At 42.3% G+C, this 17,314-nt stretch overlaps 3 protein-coding genes across 5 annotated transcripts; 2 read left to right on the plus strand and 1 right to left on the minus strand.

Moving 5' to 3' along the window:
- Positions 1–5,933: 5,933 nt before the first annotated feature.
- LOC310806661 (glutaredoxin-1-like) lies at positions 5,934–7,624 on the plus strand. Its single transcript, XM_083672845.1, has 3 exons — positions 5,934–6,271; positions 7,171–7,285; positions 7,393–7,624. The coding sequence occupies exons 1-2, from the start codon at positions 6,065–6,067 to the stop codon at positions 7,279–7,281; spliced, it is 318 nt and encodes a 105-aa protein (XP_083528971.1). The 5' UTR covers positions 5,934–6,064; the 3' UTR covers positions 7,282–7,285; positions 7,393–7,624.
- On the minus strand, positions 7,616–9,598 carry LOC310806660 (Rieske domain-containing protein-like). Its single transcript, XM_083672844.1, has 4 exons — positions 9,140–9,598; positions 8,629–8,827; positions 8,410–8,444; positions 7,616–8,166 (listed from the first exon to the last, which is right to left on the minus strand). Exons 2-4 carry the CDS (start codon positions 8,807–8,809, stop codon positions 7,885–7,887), a joined length of 498 nt encoding a protein of 165 aa, XP_083528970.1. The 5' UTR covers positions 8,810–8,827; positions 9,140–9,598; the 3' UTR covers positions 7,616–7,884.
- A 50-nt stretch (positions 9,599–9,648) lies between these two features.
- Positions 9,649–16,866, plus strand: ubac1 (UBA domain containing 1). 3 transcript variants are annotated; one of them, XM_083672841.1, is made up of 10 exons: positions 9,649–10,046; positions 10,544–10,664; positions 10,767–10,840; positions 11,023–11,130; positions 11,416–11,518; positions 11,734–11,842; positions 12,061–12,358; positions 12,676–12,762; positions 12,963–13,101; positions 13,415–16,866. In XM_083672841.1, exons 1-10 carry the CDS (start codon positions 9,909–9,911, stop codon positions 13,528–13,530), a joined length of 1,293 nt encoding a protein of 430 aa, XP_083528967.1. In that variant the 5' UTR covers positions 9,649–9,908; the 3' UTR covers positions 13,531–16,866. The 3 variants fall into 3 exon arrangements, with proteins under 3 accessions (XP_083528967.1, XP_083528969.1, XP_083528968.1); XM_083672843.1 differs by having other exon boundaries at positions 11,422–11,518; XM_083672842.1 differs by having other exon boundaries at positions 11,026–11,130.
- The last annotated feature ends 448 nt before the right edge of the window (positions 16,867–17,314 follow it).

Below are 17,314 nucleotides of genomic sequence, written 5' to 3' on the forward strand. Positions count from 1 at the left end.
GCAGTGACACAATCACTAAAGCACACCCACACACATGCTCTCTCTTTCTGTCATATGCACACACAGACATCCAACTATTTAAAAAAAAAAAAAAAAAAAACTGATTTATGACACACATTTCACCTACATACACAGGTTCTTCGAAAACATTCTTCAACAACTCAGAAACTGCCAAACGTCTCCAATAGACCCCCCTGCCTTCTCTTACAAACTACCCTACCCTATAGCACCCCACACCCCCCATGCACGTGCTGCTCTTCGAGCAGAGCAGGCCCCAATGGGCCACTGTATAATGTTGCATAACTGCAGGAAAGGGGAAAGGGAAAACGGCTACACTCATTGCATTCTTGGGACTTCCGCCCCCCTACCCTCCCCCACCACCATCTACATGCTCACACACATACTGACATGGGCAGCTGTGGAACTGTATACTCTACATTGGTGTATGTAAGTGTGTGTGTGTGTGTGTGTGTGTATGTGTGTGAACATGCTTAAGTTACTGTCTGTCAGTGAGAGTGTGTATTTCTGCCTGCATCGTGTCAGTGCCACGTAGGCTATATAGAAGGTCTTGTCCTGGGGCCTGTTTGGTTTGTGTGATGAAAGAAGGAGTAGGGAAGTCGGTGTTTGTCTTTTTGAATTCCAGTTCACATGTTCTTTTGTGTATTTGTTTACCTGTTCTGAGGGTCTTTGTGCTTGTTGATTATATGCTGATTGACAGTGTTTAATAATTAATAACTGATTTCCTGGGAAACCCTAACCCTAACCCTCATTGTTGATGAACTGTGTTCTTACACAACAGCGTATCATGGGGGACTTCAGCTTCCCCTCCTCCCGCAAACCCTCTCCTACCTCACTTCTTAGGCACCTTGTCTATCTATCAGCAAACGTGTTTTCCTGCAACCCCACCCAACCTTCCTGCAAACACACAGCTCTCAGGACCAACAGGTGTGACTGAATCAATCAACGTCTGTCAAACGAAGTCAATCAGCTCTTTGTTGAGGACCCCCCCCCCCCCCCCCCCTTATTCTCGAAAGACAAAGACCTTGTTCTCCCCTCCCCAATGCTGGCCCGGCGCCAAATGGTCGACATGTGTGTGGCGTCATGACTGTGTTCTGATCAGGGAGATAGCAACAAGGCAGTACGAGAGGTGGGTCAATCATTCTCAGAAGGAGGGAGGCACTGCATATAGTATTTTGGGAATCATCAGGCGAGCTTATGTTTGAGTTTGCTATTAGTAGTGTGTGTGTGTGTGTGTGTGTGTGTGTGTGTGTGTGTGTGTGTGTGTGTGTGTGTGTATGTGTGTAAATCTGTAAACAGTATGTCAGGTCTCTCACAGAGCTCAGCTCCTGTGAACTGGTCTAACAAGTATGCCAAATTATGGTTGAGGAGAGTGGTGATTCTTACCTTACATTTCAGGAGAAAGCAAATCTGAAACCCAAATCATCCTTTACAAAGCGCTGACTCGGCAGGTAACAAGACATAGCTTGTTATGCTGCATTACCCACAGGCAACTTGGCCACACTTCAGTAGATAATCATCGTAAAGTAAAGACTGAAATAGTACATACTGAAATAATCCTTAGATCAGTAGGAGTTATCATTTTATGAAGACATCGCAGTACAGTGAGCTATGTATTCAATGGGAGAGCATAGGGCTCTAACCCTGACACAAGATGTACAGTATACTGGATTGTACAAATCACTCTACTGTACAAGCAACGGACAAGACATAACAGGTTATGCCGTGCCCGCAACTTAACAGTTTGACTTCAGTAGATCAAGATTATTGTTAATTTGGCATTTCAAAAGCATTATTGTTAAAACATTATTTTATTTTTTAACATTATTATCTCAGCAGAGTGAGCTGTTTATGAGGGCAAATGTCCTGACCGGAGCCATGTATGTGTTTCTTAAAACAAACTTTCTAACAAATCCTCAATTGCCACAAAACAATATCCCTTTATGTCAAGGGCTTAACTAGTTGATCTTGGGCTTAACAGTGGTTTGCTTTAGGTTATGACTATGACTAAGAGAGGATTAAGGGAAAGGTCTTCGTGACAGGCCCTGTGTCAGTGGATGTTTTTTGTGCCTATGAGGATTAACTGGTTTCTGTTTTAGTGGATGATAGGATTGGGGCTAGACCCATAATGAGTTGAGAGGAAGCTTGGAAAGTAAACATTTCATTGTACAATTTACAACCTGTATCCTGTGTATATAACCAATACACTTTGACTTGACTTGACCAGATCAGTTGAGAGGTTTTGATATCCTGTATGCGTCTTTACCCTACACACAGGGCGGATACAAACAGTACGGCACAGGCTTGGATGTTCTTCCCAGTACTGTTACATCAACAATGGTTGATGTGTGACAAGGACAGCAAGGTTTAGCTCAGCTTGATTGGCCTCTGTAGTGTGTTATGGGTAAACATGAAGACTGAGGGAGGAACTGGTCTTTCACCAGTAACTAGGGCCTCATCAGGGGCCCCTTCACCAGTAACTAGGGCCTCATCAGGGGCCCCTTCACCAGTAACTAGGGCCTCACCGGTATGTTTAGTGCAGCTCTAGCTGCTCTCCTGTTATTATACGATACAGTGCATGGAGGGATACAGTGCATGGAGGGATACAGTGCATGGAGGGAAGAGGTCTAGACTGAGAAATGAAACATTGATTAACGCGAGTAACAAGATTATGGAGGGGGTTAACATTCTGGGAGTCAGGTACGGTCCTTTATAATATGCAAATAATATGAGGAGCAAAAGGAGGCCATGACATATTTGTTCTGCTGCCAAAGTGCCAATAAAGACAGATGGAATTGAATGGTTAATTGCCAGGTTGGGGTGTGATACCTAGGGGTTGTTTAGGGTTGTGTGTCTCTGTCCGTACTCTGTAGCCTACTCTATGAGAGAAGATAAGGGAATTCTGGATATTTGAAATGTGGTAAATGGAGAAGTGTGGACACACATTCTCTCTCCAAATGTTACTTTTCTGTAGCATTAACTAGTACTCTTTATCAGTGCCTCCGTCACACCCTCCTCCAAAACACAAGGGACCTAGAGGAATGTTATCTTTCCCCAAAAAACACACACCCACAGCTTCCAGCTCACCGACTAAACTGTCCCTGCCCCCTCTAGATGCCCCCCACCACGGTCTCATCTTACCACTTCTTCCCCCCTCCTCTCTCCATTCCAGAAACTTCCCCTGAGCCCAACTCCCAACCCCCAACCATGACCTTTGACCCCAATCCGCCATCCCTCACCACCCCACCCCAAACCTGGCTCTCTGTTACCCCACATACCACCTACCCCCTGCCACCCACCTCACCATAGTGGAAAGAGTTGGGATAAAGCCCTCTGATTAGATAAAGATAGCCCCCCCCCTGACTCACATGGCTGAGCATGTTAGAAATGAAGACGAGAGGCTTTCTAGCATTCAAAAAGAGAGAGAGGGGGTGGGGGAGAGAGAGAGAGAGTTTAGAATGCAGTAGTGCCTCTGTCGGGCTGTTGCTAAACCGGAGCAACTGTGGCTAGCCATCAGTCAAGAGTAAGCATGAACACACACACACACACACACACACACACACACACACACACACACACACACACACACACACACACACACACACACACACACACACAGGGCCAACACATGTGCTCTCATCCTCTCCTTCCCTTCCTTTCTTTCTAACCACTTATTCTGTCTTTCTCTTTTGAGACAGCCCCCAGGGCTTGGGCTTATTTCAGCCATTCCATCGTCCCAGATGTGGTCAGATCAGCATAAAGACGTTTAGTCAAAAGGGGAGAGATGGGGGGATGGGGTACGCCCGTCAGAGACAGAGAAGCTGGTGAGAGTCAACAGGAGTTATTAATTAGGTTCCATTGGCCTCGCTGGCTCTCCAGCAGTAACACAGAGCTGGAATGGTAGCATGGTATGCCACTGCCTCTTGGAAGACCTACTTTGCAAACCTTGCATTGCTGAACCGATATGATAAATAACACCATACGTGGTATAAAATGAACCCTTTGTGTTGTAGCTTGATAACTATGGCTTACTGCAAAATACATAAATACACTTATGAACCCCATATTTTATTTGAACTGTAAATTATCTCTAAAAACCTCTTTCTCCCATCAAATGTGCTATAATATGTGGTAGATATGACACAGCAATCGACAGTAACTACCCAGTGGAAGCAAATAGCAAAATATCTTAAAATAGATCCAGTCTTCAAGGCAGCTAGAGACTGTAGGTTATAATGTTTACATAGCCCATTTAATAGATGAGGTCAATAGGTCAGATGTAGGTGGATCAACGTGGTGTGTTCTCAAGGTGGCCTGCAAAATGGCTGATAGAAAAGTTGGAATTCTGCTGATGCCAAAATGGAGTACTGAATGTGCTCCATAGCCTACCTACACTACTCAGAGAAGAAACATACTCCCTGGTGCTTTGTTTGTGTCATGACACACAATGCCCTTTCCCAACCTGACTTAACTGATTGATCAACTAATGTTGCGGTGTTATGTTAAAAATTATTGATTTTGAAAACCTCAGATTCCAGATTGGAATCTACAGCAGTAATGCATGGAATGGAATGTGGAACGGTATCAAACATACTTTTGACACCATTCCTCATTCCATTCCATGCATTGCAATGAGCCCGTCCTCCGATGACTACCTGCACCAGCCTCCCCTGCTCTACAGTGGCTCTACCCCCTCCTCCATCATACACTCCAAAATGGAGGACCAGGGACAGTTGCTGTCACACAATCACTCTATCATCTTAGAGGCAAGCACAGGAGAGATGTGTGAGCTCTATTCTGGGCAGTACTATGACATTCACTGCCCTTTCTGTGCAAGTGAGACACGCAGAGGTATTCCCCCCCCCCCCCCCCCCCCACCCGCCCCCCCCCCCCCCCCCCCCCCCCAACGAGATGAAACCACACCCCACGTACCCCTGACTTGGAACGAGTCATGTAGCTGCCATTTCTTATGTTGGGTAACATGTGAGCCATGTGTGTAAGACACGTTGGTTGTGACGTGTGTTCTGTTGGTGAGATGTGTGTCAGTGATTTTATGTTGTGTAATCTTGGGCATGAATTGTGAATAGAACATATTGGATAGTCTTCAAAGATGGAGTTGAGAGACAATGAATGAATAGACGTGGCAATTGTATAAAGTAGTTTACATGAACCATAAACCAGGAGTTGATAGGTTCTAGGAGTTAGGTTTGGCCTAAGTAATACGTATAGACACACCCCTCTTATAGTCATAGAGAGAGCCCTCTCCACACACACACACACACACACACACACACACACACACACACACACACACACACACACACCGTGCATGTTCCCTTTTTAAATAAATATAAATGCAACACATACAAAGGTATCTACATATAACCTCTATGTGAAAATGGTTCTTTAAATGGTTCTCCTGTGGAGACAAGCTGAAGAACCCTTTTGTCCCCAAGAAGGGTGCATGCTTTCAGTATGAGTGTGAACCTTTTACATGAAGCTACCCTTTCCCTTGAGTAAGGGCGGACTCTGGTGGGCAAAATAAGCAAGGACTAAGTCATAAAACGAAATAACTTATGGAAATAACATGCAATAAATGCAAAACAGTGATGGCTGATGGATTAATTGATGTCATATTAGCTATGTTAATATTAGCTGCTGTGGTCTGTCATGGATAATGACTCAAACTGTTTCTTTAACAAAGAATACATCTCATAAAATATGGTTAATTTAATAACCTGCATCTACTTTTGCCAGTCTCTTTCTTTCATAAAAAGATTAAATCAACTTTTGTCCAACTGATTTTAAGAGTTAGCATTTGTTCTGGCTGTGTTTCTAGAAGGACCACATGTGACGTGAATCTGTCTGAAGCGCTTTATTGTGGCCCATCCCACTCTGTTCACTTTAACTTGCTACTACTGCTTTTCGCAACACGCCCCTGTTTTGTGAAATCATAGTTTGACGTTGACAATTTCAGTCAACATTTATAGAATCTGCAAAAGGATAACTCTATTATTAGCTGTGACCTTGCACCTTAATTACAAATATGGCTCAAGAGTTCGTTACGGCCAGAATTCAAGGGAATAAAGTGGTCGTATTTCAAAAACCGTCGTGTCCGTATTGCGTAATGGCCAAGGATGTGTTGTCAAAATATGAATTCAAATCTGGACACTTAGAATTTATAGACATCACTGGACGAGATGACATGAGTGAAATACAGGATTATCTAAAAAAAATAACGGGGGAGCGAACGGTGAGTTATAATGTAGTTTCAGTTTTGTTTTGCACGCACTTTTTGTAAACAAATACACATAAAGTAGCCTTCTCTGTCGGCTGTTGTATTCAAGCCACTGAAGTAGTTTGCCAAGAGTACGACTGAACCATTCATTAGGCCTATATTTGTGTTGCATTTCATCTGAATTTCCTTTATTCGGCCTCATAAAATAGAGTGCAAAGCCTAGCCATGCCAGTCTCAAGCAGGCTATTATGGACTTATTTAACTAAAGACAATTATCTCATTGTTATATTTGTCCTGAGGCTATGCGGCCTAGGCTAATGGTAATAAAAGCCCCATTGTCTATACTTTGGATCTTTGACATTTATGCATTTCAGGATAAGTTCTCAAGAGATGATCACAGTGAATCCAAACTTTAATTTTGTTCACTGGTCGTCACAGTGACTCAGCAAATAAATCATGTCTAAATGAAAGCGGGTTTGAATGCAATTGCGCAAAGGGTGCATGCAGCGCTCCAATCGATTAATTGCACCTGGCTCGTTCCCCGCGTAAATTGCTGCTTGCAATTGTAATCGTGAAAATGAAAATAGTCAAATATCTTCCAATAGTTATGATGAGACCTGACACTTAAAGAACATTACATTCGGTAGGTATCTGGAATAAACGTTGAAAAACCTGTTGTCTAAAACCTGTTTTACATAGCATAACAATTTGTTGACGCTGAATCGAATTCTTTCACATTGTATTTTGTCAGATAATATGCCATCCGTAGGATAGACAACCGTCTATTCCCCTGTGTACCTATACACATAGGCGTATGAGACATACAGTAGTTGTCACAGAAATAGTACATAACAAGCCAATTGTGTTCAACTTCTGTGTTGTCTCCCGACTAATGACTGTGTGTTTGTGTTAAGGTGCCGCGGGTGTTCATCGGTGAAAAGTGCGTCGGCGGGGGCAGCGATGTTGCGGTGCTGGACAAGAGCGGGAAACTAGAGGGGATGCTGAAGACCATAGGAGCACTTTAATGAGGTCCAGGTCGTCTCCGGTTGAACACATTCACATGCTTCTATCTTTGGTCGACATTAATTATTCATAAGATGAGATCAGTAAGCTCACCTGTCTTCTTCTTTCCACAGCCCCCCTATAGTATGTTCCTTTAACTCAGTCATGACTGGCAAGCTGTACTTGGGAGGACCCTTCACCTTCCATCTGTCTGTTGAAGAGAGAGACCAACTGCAACTACAACCCCCTATACTGTCCATGTCTTTATGAGTGTATCCTCCAGGATTGTTTACAATGAAACCACATGCAATAACGTACATATGAACATACCACTCACTTTCGTACCAAATAAAACGATAAAAGTCATTTTAATAGTTGTCATTCATGAGGTAATTTGTTAAACAATAAAGATAGGCAGTCAAAAGTCACACAATCATACAAAACTGAAGAGACCGAGGGAGACGGAGGATGTCTTAGTACGGAGGATGAGAAAAAATGTCAGTGTACAGGTTACCAATCCTATAGGAAACCAATCTTACACTTGTTCATCTATATGGGGAAGTACATAAGTGCACACTTCAGAAAATGGGTCGAGAATCAGGCTGTCACCTCCTCTTGTCACTTCCTCATTTCTTAGTCTTGGGCTGGGCCTTGTCCATCCTGGCCCTGTATTGCTCCGTCTGGTAGAAATCTGAGTCGATGGCGCCCGGTATGTCACTGATGGTGACATACACGTCCCCATTGAGCTCTGTGACCCTGTGAACTCTCTGTTTGACCCCCTTAGAGCGCCAGGTGGGTTTAAGGGGTTTGGCGGAGGGGTCCACGGCCTCGTACAACCCCTCCCCCTCCTCCAGGGTGATCTTGTACTTGTGCCACGGACACACGATGCACATTCGCCCGTCAAACTCCTGGGCACATCAGACATGGAAGAGAAGAGGCATGGCAAAGGTGTGAGAAAGGTGTAGCTTGCTATGATACAAAGCGTGAGAGGTGAGCATTGTACTGGATTGGTGGAGATGGTGTACTTACTGAGTATTGGTGAACAGCAACCACAACAGTGAGTCAATTTGGATAGTTTTATTATTTACAATTTACATACTACAGTCTCAGACCTTAGACCATGAGATCAGATACACATCTCGACAGCTCACCTCAATGTCTCCCAGGTGCAGAGGACCACCAGAATCTGGAGACATAAGAAGATGACTAGAACCACAATGCAGTACAATACTGGTTGTTAAAACATTCAGTCCTTATTCTCATGACGAATGAGAATTAGGCTCATGACGAATATCAATATTCATTGAGTCTATTCTCTGTGACTTAAATTGTATGCTGACTTCCATCCACACACGCCAACCCATCCTTACGGTAGCAGCGCATGTCTATGGCGTAGAGCTCCCCCTGGTGGTAAAGAATCACTATGTCCCTTCCTCCCACCAGTTTGGTCACACGCTTCGCCTGAATGATGTCCTCCTTCCTACCAATCAAGTGGGAGGATGAGGATGGTGATGAAGATGATGGGGATGTCTTCTCTTCCTCAGAGGACATGTTTGCAATTTCCAAATGCTGGTGATGGATGAGAGAGAGAGACTGAGGCAAACAATTATTGAATACTGTTGTGTACTCGTGTGCGTGTCTGTGTATTTGTGTGTGTGGTGGTCTGGTCTCAACCTTCACCTGGACTGAACCGCCAACTCTATGTCTACATGACCAAGGATGGCAAAAGCAACCAACTACTCATTTTGTGTGGCATGTTCAGACGAGACCACAGACTTAATAATCAGACTCTACAGTCAACAGGAACTCGATTGGGTTGTTTTGTGGTTATATTTTCGCCTCATACTTCTGATTGCATTGCACTTCTGTTATCAAGCCTACCTTATGGAGCAGCCCACCTTCCCGTGTGCTCTACTGTAGTGGCACCAAATCCAGGTTAGCGACGCAGACGACACCTAGCTACGACCACGTGACAAAGGGGTCCCAGACTTATGCAACCTGTCACTTGGGGCTGTCCTTTTAGAGGCGGTGGATCAAACAAGTGTTATCTCGTTCGAACTAAGTACAGAAGCGTTCAAGTCCGATATCTATAGGTAACAGGTCTGGCATATTTAGCCAGCAAGCTAGCTCTAGCATTCGCTGCAAAGATGCTCACACGCCGATGTGACTGCCCGTTACACATGAATAAATATACTGTTTTGGCGAACTAGCATATCGTATATCAATAAAGATATGGATAAATAATTTACTGTACAGATAATCTCTGGTATAATCAAAGCCTGGCATGGTACAGATTTTAGCTGCACCTTTGCCAACTTCCTGCAGACTTGCTTGAAGGAAGAACTACAACTCCCAGTTTGCACAGGACTGCCTGGGTTCAGAGTGCAGACATTACCAACAAAATAGGGTTCTCGCTGGCTACTCGTCTCTTCGAGGAAAATAAACACATTGGCTGTACACAAATAACGTCAATCGATTGCTTTCGCATTTCAACCCGATCACACGGTCTGAAAATGGTTAGACAATTATAGGAGCATGCATTTGCACCATTGTCGTTGATTTTCGAAGACAACAGCTAACGTGCTAACGTTAGCTAGCAGCTAGCTGTCAGCCAACAACATCACTGAACTGGTACATCAAGGCTACAGCTATGTTCGTACAAGAGGAGAAGATATTCGCTGGAAAAGTATTAAAGATCCACATTTGTACCATGGAGGGTACGGAGTGGCTGGAAGAAGTTACAGAAGACACCACTATTGAAAAACTCAAAGAGAAGTGCTTGAAACATGTATGTCAGTGTGTTTTAATTTTATTCTCCTGCTTTCTGAGTCATTGTTGGTGTTGCTGTTTGCTGATGTTTGCAGGCCCTGTTGAAATTGTCAGTGTCAGTGTCAGTGGTTCAGTATTTATAGTAACTGGGTAGACATTGCTATTTATAATTTAGCAAGTTGGCGGGTAAGCCTGTCTGCAAACCCCGTAAGCTTGAAGGCAGCGAAATGTCACAGCAAGCAGCGACAATAGTCTGTTTCTCTTGTTGTTATGCTTAGCTTAGTAACTACAGTTATACCAGAAACAACAACACTCCAGCTATCTATCGCAGACTGAGTGATTGTTCTGGCCTGAGTTTCGGTTTCAAATGCTCTTAAAACCTCACTGTTTGTTATTTAATGAAAATATATGATACAATATGCCTGTCATCTACCCTCACTCTTTCTCTATCCTATTTCTTCTTCCATATTTTACTTTATCTTGTCCCACATCAACTAGATTTTGCTTATTTTGCAGTATGTACATGGAAGTCTTGAAGACCCCAAAACACTCACACACCACAAACTCATTCACGCTGCTACAGAAAGGATCCTCACTGAAACTAAAACAGTTGCAGATGAAAATCTAAAAGATAAAGGTAAAGATAAAATATGTTGTAATATTAATGGGTATATTTTCCAAAATTATATCTAACTATGTTTTTCCTGCATGAAGTGACCCCATTCTCCCTTGTCTTCAGATGTCCTGTTGCTGATAAAGAAAAGACCGCCGCCCCCACCGCCAAAAATGGCTGACATATCTGCAGAAGAAAAGGTAAACTCGATTGTCCTCCAATGTCAATGTCATATGTTGTGTGGGTTATCAAACAAGTTCAGGTTCAAAGTTGATTGTCCTATCCATATACCAATATTGATGTCATATTGTTCAGATCCAAACTGAATAACTGTGCAAGTCTCTCCCTCTCTCTAAATGTGTTTGTCCTCCATGTCTGTCAGAAGAAGCAGGATAACAAGGCGCCAGATAAAGATGCCATCCTGAAAGCCACAGCCAGCCTGTCCATCCGTCACACCGACCGCACTGTTACCCAGCACAACATCCGAGACGTAAGTTCATCATCATCATCATCATCACCTGTCAGTGAAACATGGGCACTACTAGGGGACCACTGACAGGTCACACTGAAATCAATTAAGGTTCCTGAATCTCATTAGCCTGCAATGTCATCAGACTGAAATCAACTGTGTTGATAATAATAATACATCTGTTCCTCATCAATGATCACTTGCATAATAATGGTCTCAGTGTTGTGCTATAGATTGTAGTCTTATTGATTCTGGTATGTGTCTGTGTGTTTGTGTGTGTGTGTGTGTGTGTACATTTTTCACCAGTTTCAGACGGAGCTCAGGAAAATACTTGTCTCCCTCATTGAAGTGGCCCAGAAGCTTCTTGCCTTGAACCCTGATGCTGTTGAGCTCTTCAAAAAGGCTAATGGTACAGTGCGCTTCTTTTTAAATGATTAGCCTTGACATCTGAAGGACCGGTTTGGGAGATTTGTCTGATCAGCTGTTACAGACCACTCTGAACCTGGTCATAAGCATTGTTAGTACTGTTAGCATTGAAACACTGTTATGATAATGTTAGCCTGTTATAACAGAGCAATACATTAATAACGTGTTTGTGTGTGTGTGTGTGTGTGTGTCTGGCAGCAATGCTGGATGAGGATGAGGAGGACCGAGTGGATGAGACGGCCCTTCAGCAGCTGACCGAGATGGGTTTTCCTGAGAGCAGAGCCATCAAAGCTCTGAGACTGAACCAGTGAGTTTGTACAATACACAGAATCAAGCACAAGAGTGACTCCATTCAGAACCCCTATCACCAGTGTAATCAGACCAATTCTGTCTAAACTGAGTATTTTAGCTTGAACATATGTTAATCAATGCCAGTTATTTGAATCAGTGAGTCCAATATGGTTCAAATGAGTCATGGTTAGTCTGTTAGGATTGAAGAGTCTAACGAGCCCTCTCTCCTTTCAGCATGTCAGTGACGCAGGCCATGGAGTGGCTTATTGAGCACGTAGACGACCCCTCCGTGGACACCCCACTGCCAGGTCAGGATGCCTCAGGAGCAGTGGGGGCCACGGCAGCCCCCCCAGGCCCCTCTGTCTCAGCCTCCGCCTCCGCATCTGCCTTGGGCAACCTCCCCATCCCCCTCCCCCTCCTATTGCGTACTCACTCTCAGTCTAGCACAGAAGACATCCAGGCCAGGCAAGACGAGCTCACAGAGATCTTCAAGAGGATCCGCAGGAAACGAGAGTTCAGGCCGGACTCACGGGTAAGCGTCTGTCTCGGTGCCCTGGGGCCTTTGGAGTTCGGAAGCTAATGCTGACTTGTGTACAACACTAACGTGCATAAAACATATTTTTTCTATGATGTTGCCATGTGCCCTCTTACTGTCTGCCATAAGTTTATAGACTTAGACTTATAACGTAACTTGATTCTATACAAGTATTATCAGAAGGTATTGTGAAGTATTATTTACAGAATCTGTCTGCATAGAGGATTGAAAGTGGAGAGTGTGATTAACTCATTGTGCGGATAAAGTGTAAACTGTCAGAGAAATGAATAGGCCCTGTCTCCCTGTCTCTGCAGGCGGTCATTGCATTGATGGAAATGGGCTTTGATGAGAAGGAGGTGATCGATGCCCTGCGTGTCAATAATAACCAACAGGACGCTGCGGTAGGTTTACTGTCCACGCTGAACAACTCAAGGTGTTTCACTTTTGAACTTGAGGTGTTTGATACCCGCACGCAAGTCAAAACTTTCAAGCAAAGCCCCCACTGAAGTTATATTCTTGTCTCCTAATGTAATTTTGCCTGTACTTTATAAAACCACCAGAATGGTTAGATAACTGATCAAGATGTTGTCTTGCCCTGCAGTGTGAGTGGCTGTTGGGGGACAGGAAGCCCTCTCCAGAAGACCTGGACAAAGGCATCGACACCAACAGCCCCTTGTTCCAGGCCATCCTGGAGAATCCTGTGGTGCAGTTGGGTCTCACCAACCCCAAAACTCTGCTGGGTAGGCACCACTCATTATCCCCTTGGCTTATGCTGTCTCCCAGACCCATCATACTGAACCCAAGCCATATCAGGGTTCAGTTAGATGTTAGTCATCGGTAACTATTCAAATCAGCACGGAAACCAGTATGTGAAATGATACCTACTGTGGTTTTACAGTATTTTTGGGTTCTCTCATTTATACAGAAGTGCTCAGAGGCATATGCCAGGCATACGGGCATGTAAACCTAAAAGGGTTATAGCATTGCTTCCACAGGTTTCTAAAATCTTCACCCCTCTGCTTTTTTTTTTTTTTTTTTTTTTTTTTTGTGCAGCGTTTGAGGACATGTTGGAGAACCCCTTGAACAGCACACAGTGGATGAACGACCCAGAGACTGGGCCTGTCATGCTTCAGATTTCAAGAATCTTCCAGACACTGAATCGCACGTAGAGCCCCCGTTGACTGTTTGCGGGTTTGAGCGAGTGTAAGCGGGTGTGTGAGTGAGCGTGCATGCGCGTGTGTGTGGGCGCGGCTGGGACATGAGTAATGTTTTTGCCTTGAAAAGTCAAAGCCTGAAATGTGTAAAGAGTGATGCAGACAGATGTTACAAAGATATCTATTTATAACACAACAGAAAAACCTTGTACAAAACAATGTTAACATGAACATGATTACAATAATAATTATTAAAATGATTATGTTGTTTTTTACATTTTAATAAGAACAATTTATAGTTGACGTACATGATTTATTTTATATAATTTCTCCATGTACAAAAATTGACCATCAGGCATCAAACCAATGTTTACACTTCAAAAACTGTTTTTATATGTTTTCCAGTATTTGAATATCAATTACAGCTTCATTTGTCTTGTTAAATTGTTACATTTCGTCAAGATGAATGTTTCTTCTGAGAGGTGGATGACTCTGGTCAGTATCATGTTGTTAAACACAAGCCTGCATGTGAACATTAATGGTTATTATGACACAAAGGCGGGCAATGGTTCTGCTTATCACAATGAGTCTGTTAGTCAATAGTTAAAGTAGAATGTGGAGGTACAGGTGGTCAGATGTTACCTCTCTCTCCGTTCCACCCTGAGAGCCGACCTGTCTGGCTGCCATGAGTCACACTGTACTCAAAAGCAGAGAGGAGGATGTTTTCTTTTTGCTTCTCCCAAATATTTATTTAACTTGCAAAGTTTTGCCTTTTAGAAAAAGTGTACTATAAGCTGTCTTTTAGTGTCTGTGAAGTCAAGTATGTGTAACAGTCTTTGATCATGATTTTACAAAAAGAAATATATATAGGCCTATGTATTAATTCTCAATGTGCTCTGAATGTCACATCATCATGTTACTCTCATTCTGCGCCTATTCTCACTGCTCTTACCCAGACCTTGTGTCAAATAGTATTTGAAATAATGTTTATTACTTTGCTGTGTTTAATTGATTTTGCCTGGTGCAATGGAACCAATGGAATAGTCCCAAAAAGTGAAAAACACGCCCATATGGCGTTCCAGGCAGGCTCAAGCAAATGCTCAAAAGTATTTGAAAAATGTCAAATACTGTTTTGACCCATGTCTGCTCTTAACATGGCTGACTGCTGCAGTGATGGTACCCTTTATGATCTGCTTCATGTTTTGACACTGGGCAGAATGATAGGTTTCAGGGGAAATTGAGGGAGATTGTAAAAAAGGGAATTTTTCGAAGGGAAATTTTAATTGATGTGAGAGATGAAGGTGTATCATTCCTTAATCCTCCAATATAAAGAGTTTCTCCTCCACTTGTAGTTTAATTATTATCATGATATAACGGTTAGATGTTGATAAACCAGTCATCTTAATGAACTGATGAACAAACTATTTGAGTACAAGTGTATTCTTTTAATTGCTTTGGTGTTGAAGAATTTCAGTGGTATACTGAGCTAAGCTAAACTGCTAGTCCAGTGGTTTGCCTTTCTCCTTTGAGAGCAAAGTAGATATGCTGTTAAACCAAACCATAATTCACATATTATCGACTGTGAGATTACTTGCTTTTTCATTAGATAGACCAGTAAACAAAAAAAATAATACAGTACTTTTTTGTGCAATAGCTGGATTCTAATGACGGACTTAAAATTATGTTTACCTGTGAAAAATATATATTTCATTGGAGTGTTAGAAATGTGTGATGCAGTGGCTCTAGAACAATATTGCCTTTTGCAAGTGAGTACCCAGAGACACTTGTAATGCTTTTCATAAACATATGATTCAATATGACTGGTGAAGCCTCTCCTACATTTCATTGTCAGTTTTCATCTTAAAAAAAGAACATGGGGGTGGTGTGTTTTTGCCAAGCTTTGAGTGTTTTATTCAATATTTGAATTGTGGTGTTGATGTGACTTTCTGCTCAGGGAGGCTGACATTGTTTTTCTTAGCTCTGCCATAAGGCAAACACTTCTCTGTTTGTGCTAGTTTGGCATTTTTAAATGGCTTTAACTAAATCATTCAAACTTGGCTTATCAAACAGAGCGTAACTAAGTATGGGTTGGTAAATGCAATATTTTAAATTATTTAAATGTTTTTTTTAAAGAGAAGTATTTGCTTAATTTGTGTGTTATCAATATTTAAGCCAAAACAGTTACTTACTCTAAATTATTACATTTTAGGGAAATCTGAAATCTGTCCTTCAAATTATTTAATGTTTATTTCTTGAGAAAGTGGATAAAGAATTTGAGAAAAAATGTCAGGTCTATCAAGAGCAATGCAGCATTTTTGAATGTTGAAGAGGAATATGCGAATGCAAATACTGTTTCAGTAGCCTGCTGGAGGAAAATATTCCACAGGTATCTATTAAAACACAAGTAGTGTGTTCACCAACTGATCTACAGGTCTGTGATCTTACTAAACCCAAAGTGAAAAAAGCTAAATTGACCTGTGATCAGAGCTTAGAGGCAGCTTGGTGTTTGAGTCATTTTGGCAGTGCCAGTGGGATTTCTTTGTCTGGTTTTCATACAGGTCTGTCGGGTACCAACTTCCTATGCAATATACTCTCTCACTCTGTCTAGCTGAGTAGCCACAAGGCCACTGTCATTCAGTTCTTTATCACTATATTAAAAGCATTTTCTCTGCTGTATGCTTTTGAATCCTGTGCTTTGTTTAGCTAAAATGGAGGGAACCTGTCAACTCCATGAACAAGTATTGACCTGATAATGAAAGGACAGGGATCAAAATCATCATGAGAAAGTATTGATCTTTGTATGAGAGGGGAAACCATGGGTGATCAGTGCATTTAATACATATATTACTTTGTGTTTTGTTAATGTATGAGAAACTACTAGCCTGGATGTCTATCTGTTTTAGCATTAGCCAGGCCATGTGATGCTGCTGTCCACTTCTGAAACACTGCCATCTTAGGCTACACTTGACACTCATCTATAGCACTTGTGCAAAGGCTCTAGCATCACTGGCCTGAACTGTAATGAGTCATCCTCACACGAACGCAGAGCTCTCAGGATGCATGTTTGTGTGCAGCACTGAAACAATGTCATTTCCAATGTCTGTTGATTGTGTAACAGAACAAAGACTTAAATGGTATTTTCTCTCAGTTTGTCCAAACGTTGCTCTGATGCTTGGGCTGTATGATGTACCCATGCTTGTTCCACTTGAAGAAGTGCTCACTCACTATCTTGTCATGTTTCACACACTGTGGCTGTCACTCTGGATCATCTTAATGTGAAATGGTTCGCTCCTCACCAATGGAAATGTGAAAAGCCTTGTAAACATCACTTCTCGAGTTTGTTTACTACAAATAAAAGGGTTTTGAATTTACCTGTGTGTGTGTGTGTGAACTTATTGTGTGTGTTATTGTCGTTTGATAAGTAGCCAATGCTTTATTTATTTGTCCTTTTGGCTTCTTTCCATCCATTATAAAAAGTGATAATTTACTTTCCAGTACCAGTTGCCCCATAAATCCTTCCCAGCAGTTTTAATTTCTAGTAGCATACACTTTCAGATGTATCCACTAGAGGGCACTATGAGTCAATGGTCCAGCAGACCATAAGTTTGGATTCATAAGACTCCAACTTATTTTTTACAGTCTATGGATCAACTGTAAATCGACATCATTAGTTCTTGCGTATAGTATGGTCAAACACTTTATGTATGCATTACAGCCCAATCAGTATAAATACAACAGAACATGATTATCAAATGTGTATGTATGAATGTGTTCTCTTCAACTGATCTCTTGTTTTTGT

This window comes from Argentina silus, assembly GCF_951799395.1.
Source record: "Argentina silus genome assembly, chromosome: 7".
Taxonomy (NCBI): domain Eukaryota; kingdom Metazoa; phylum Chordata; class Actinopteri; order Argentiniformes; family Argentinidae; genus Argentina; species Argentina silus.

Bases quoted from the DNA above. Each gene is read 5' to 3' on its own strand.
- LOC310806660 (XM_083672844.1), bottom strand. From the start codon at position 8,809: ATGTCCTCTGAGGAAGAGAAGACATCCCCATCATCTTCATCACCATCC. The intron at 8,445-8,628 runs GTAAGGATGGGT...TTATGTCTCCAG, and splicing joins CATAGACATGCGCTGCTACC to ATTCTGGTGGTCCTCTGCAC. The intron at 8,167-8,409 runs GTGAGCTGTCGA...TGATGTGCCCAG, and splicing joins TGCACCTGGGAGACATTGAG to GAGTTTGACGGGCGAATGTG.
- LOC310806661 (XM_083672845.1), top strand. From the start codon at position 6,065: ATGGCTCAAGAGTTCGTTACGGCCAGAATTCAAGGGAATAAAGTGGTC. The intron at 6,272-7,170 runs GTGAGTTATAAT...GTTTGTGTTAAG, and splicing joins AAATAACGGGGGAGCGAACG to GTGCCGCGGGTGTTCATCGG.
- ubac1 (XM_083672841.1), top strand. From the start codon at position 9,909: ATGTTCGTACAAGAGGAGAAGATATTCGCTGGAAAAGTATTAAAGATC. The intron at 10,047-10,543 runs GTATGTCAGTGT...CTTATTTTGCAG, and splicing joins AAGAGAAGTGCTTGAAACAT to TATGTACATGGAAGTCTTGA. The intron at 11,131-11,415 runs GTAAGTTCATCA...ATTTTTCACCAG, and splicing joins CCCAGCACAACATCCGAGAC to TTTCAGACGGAGCTCAGGAA.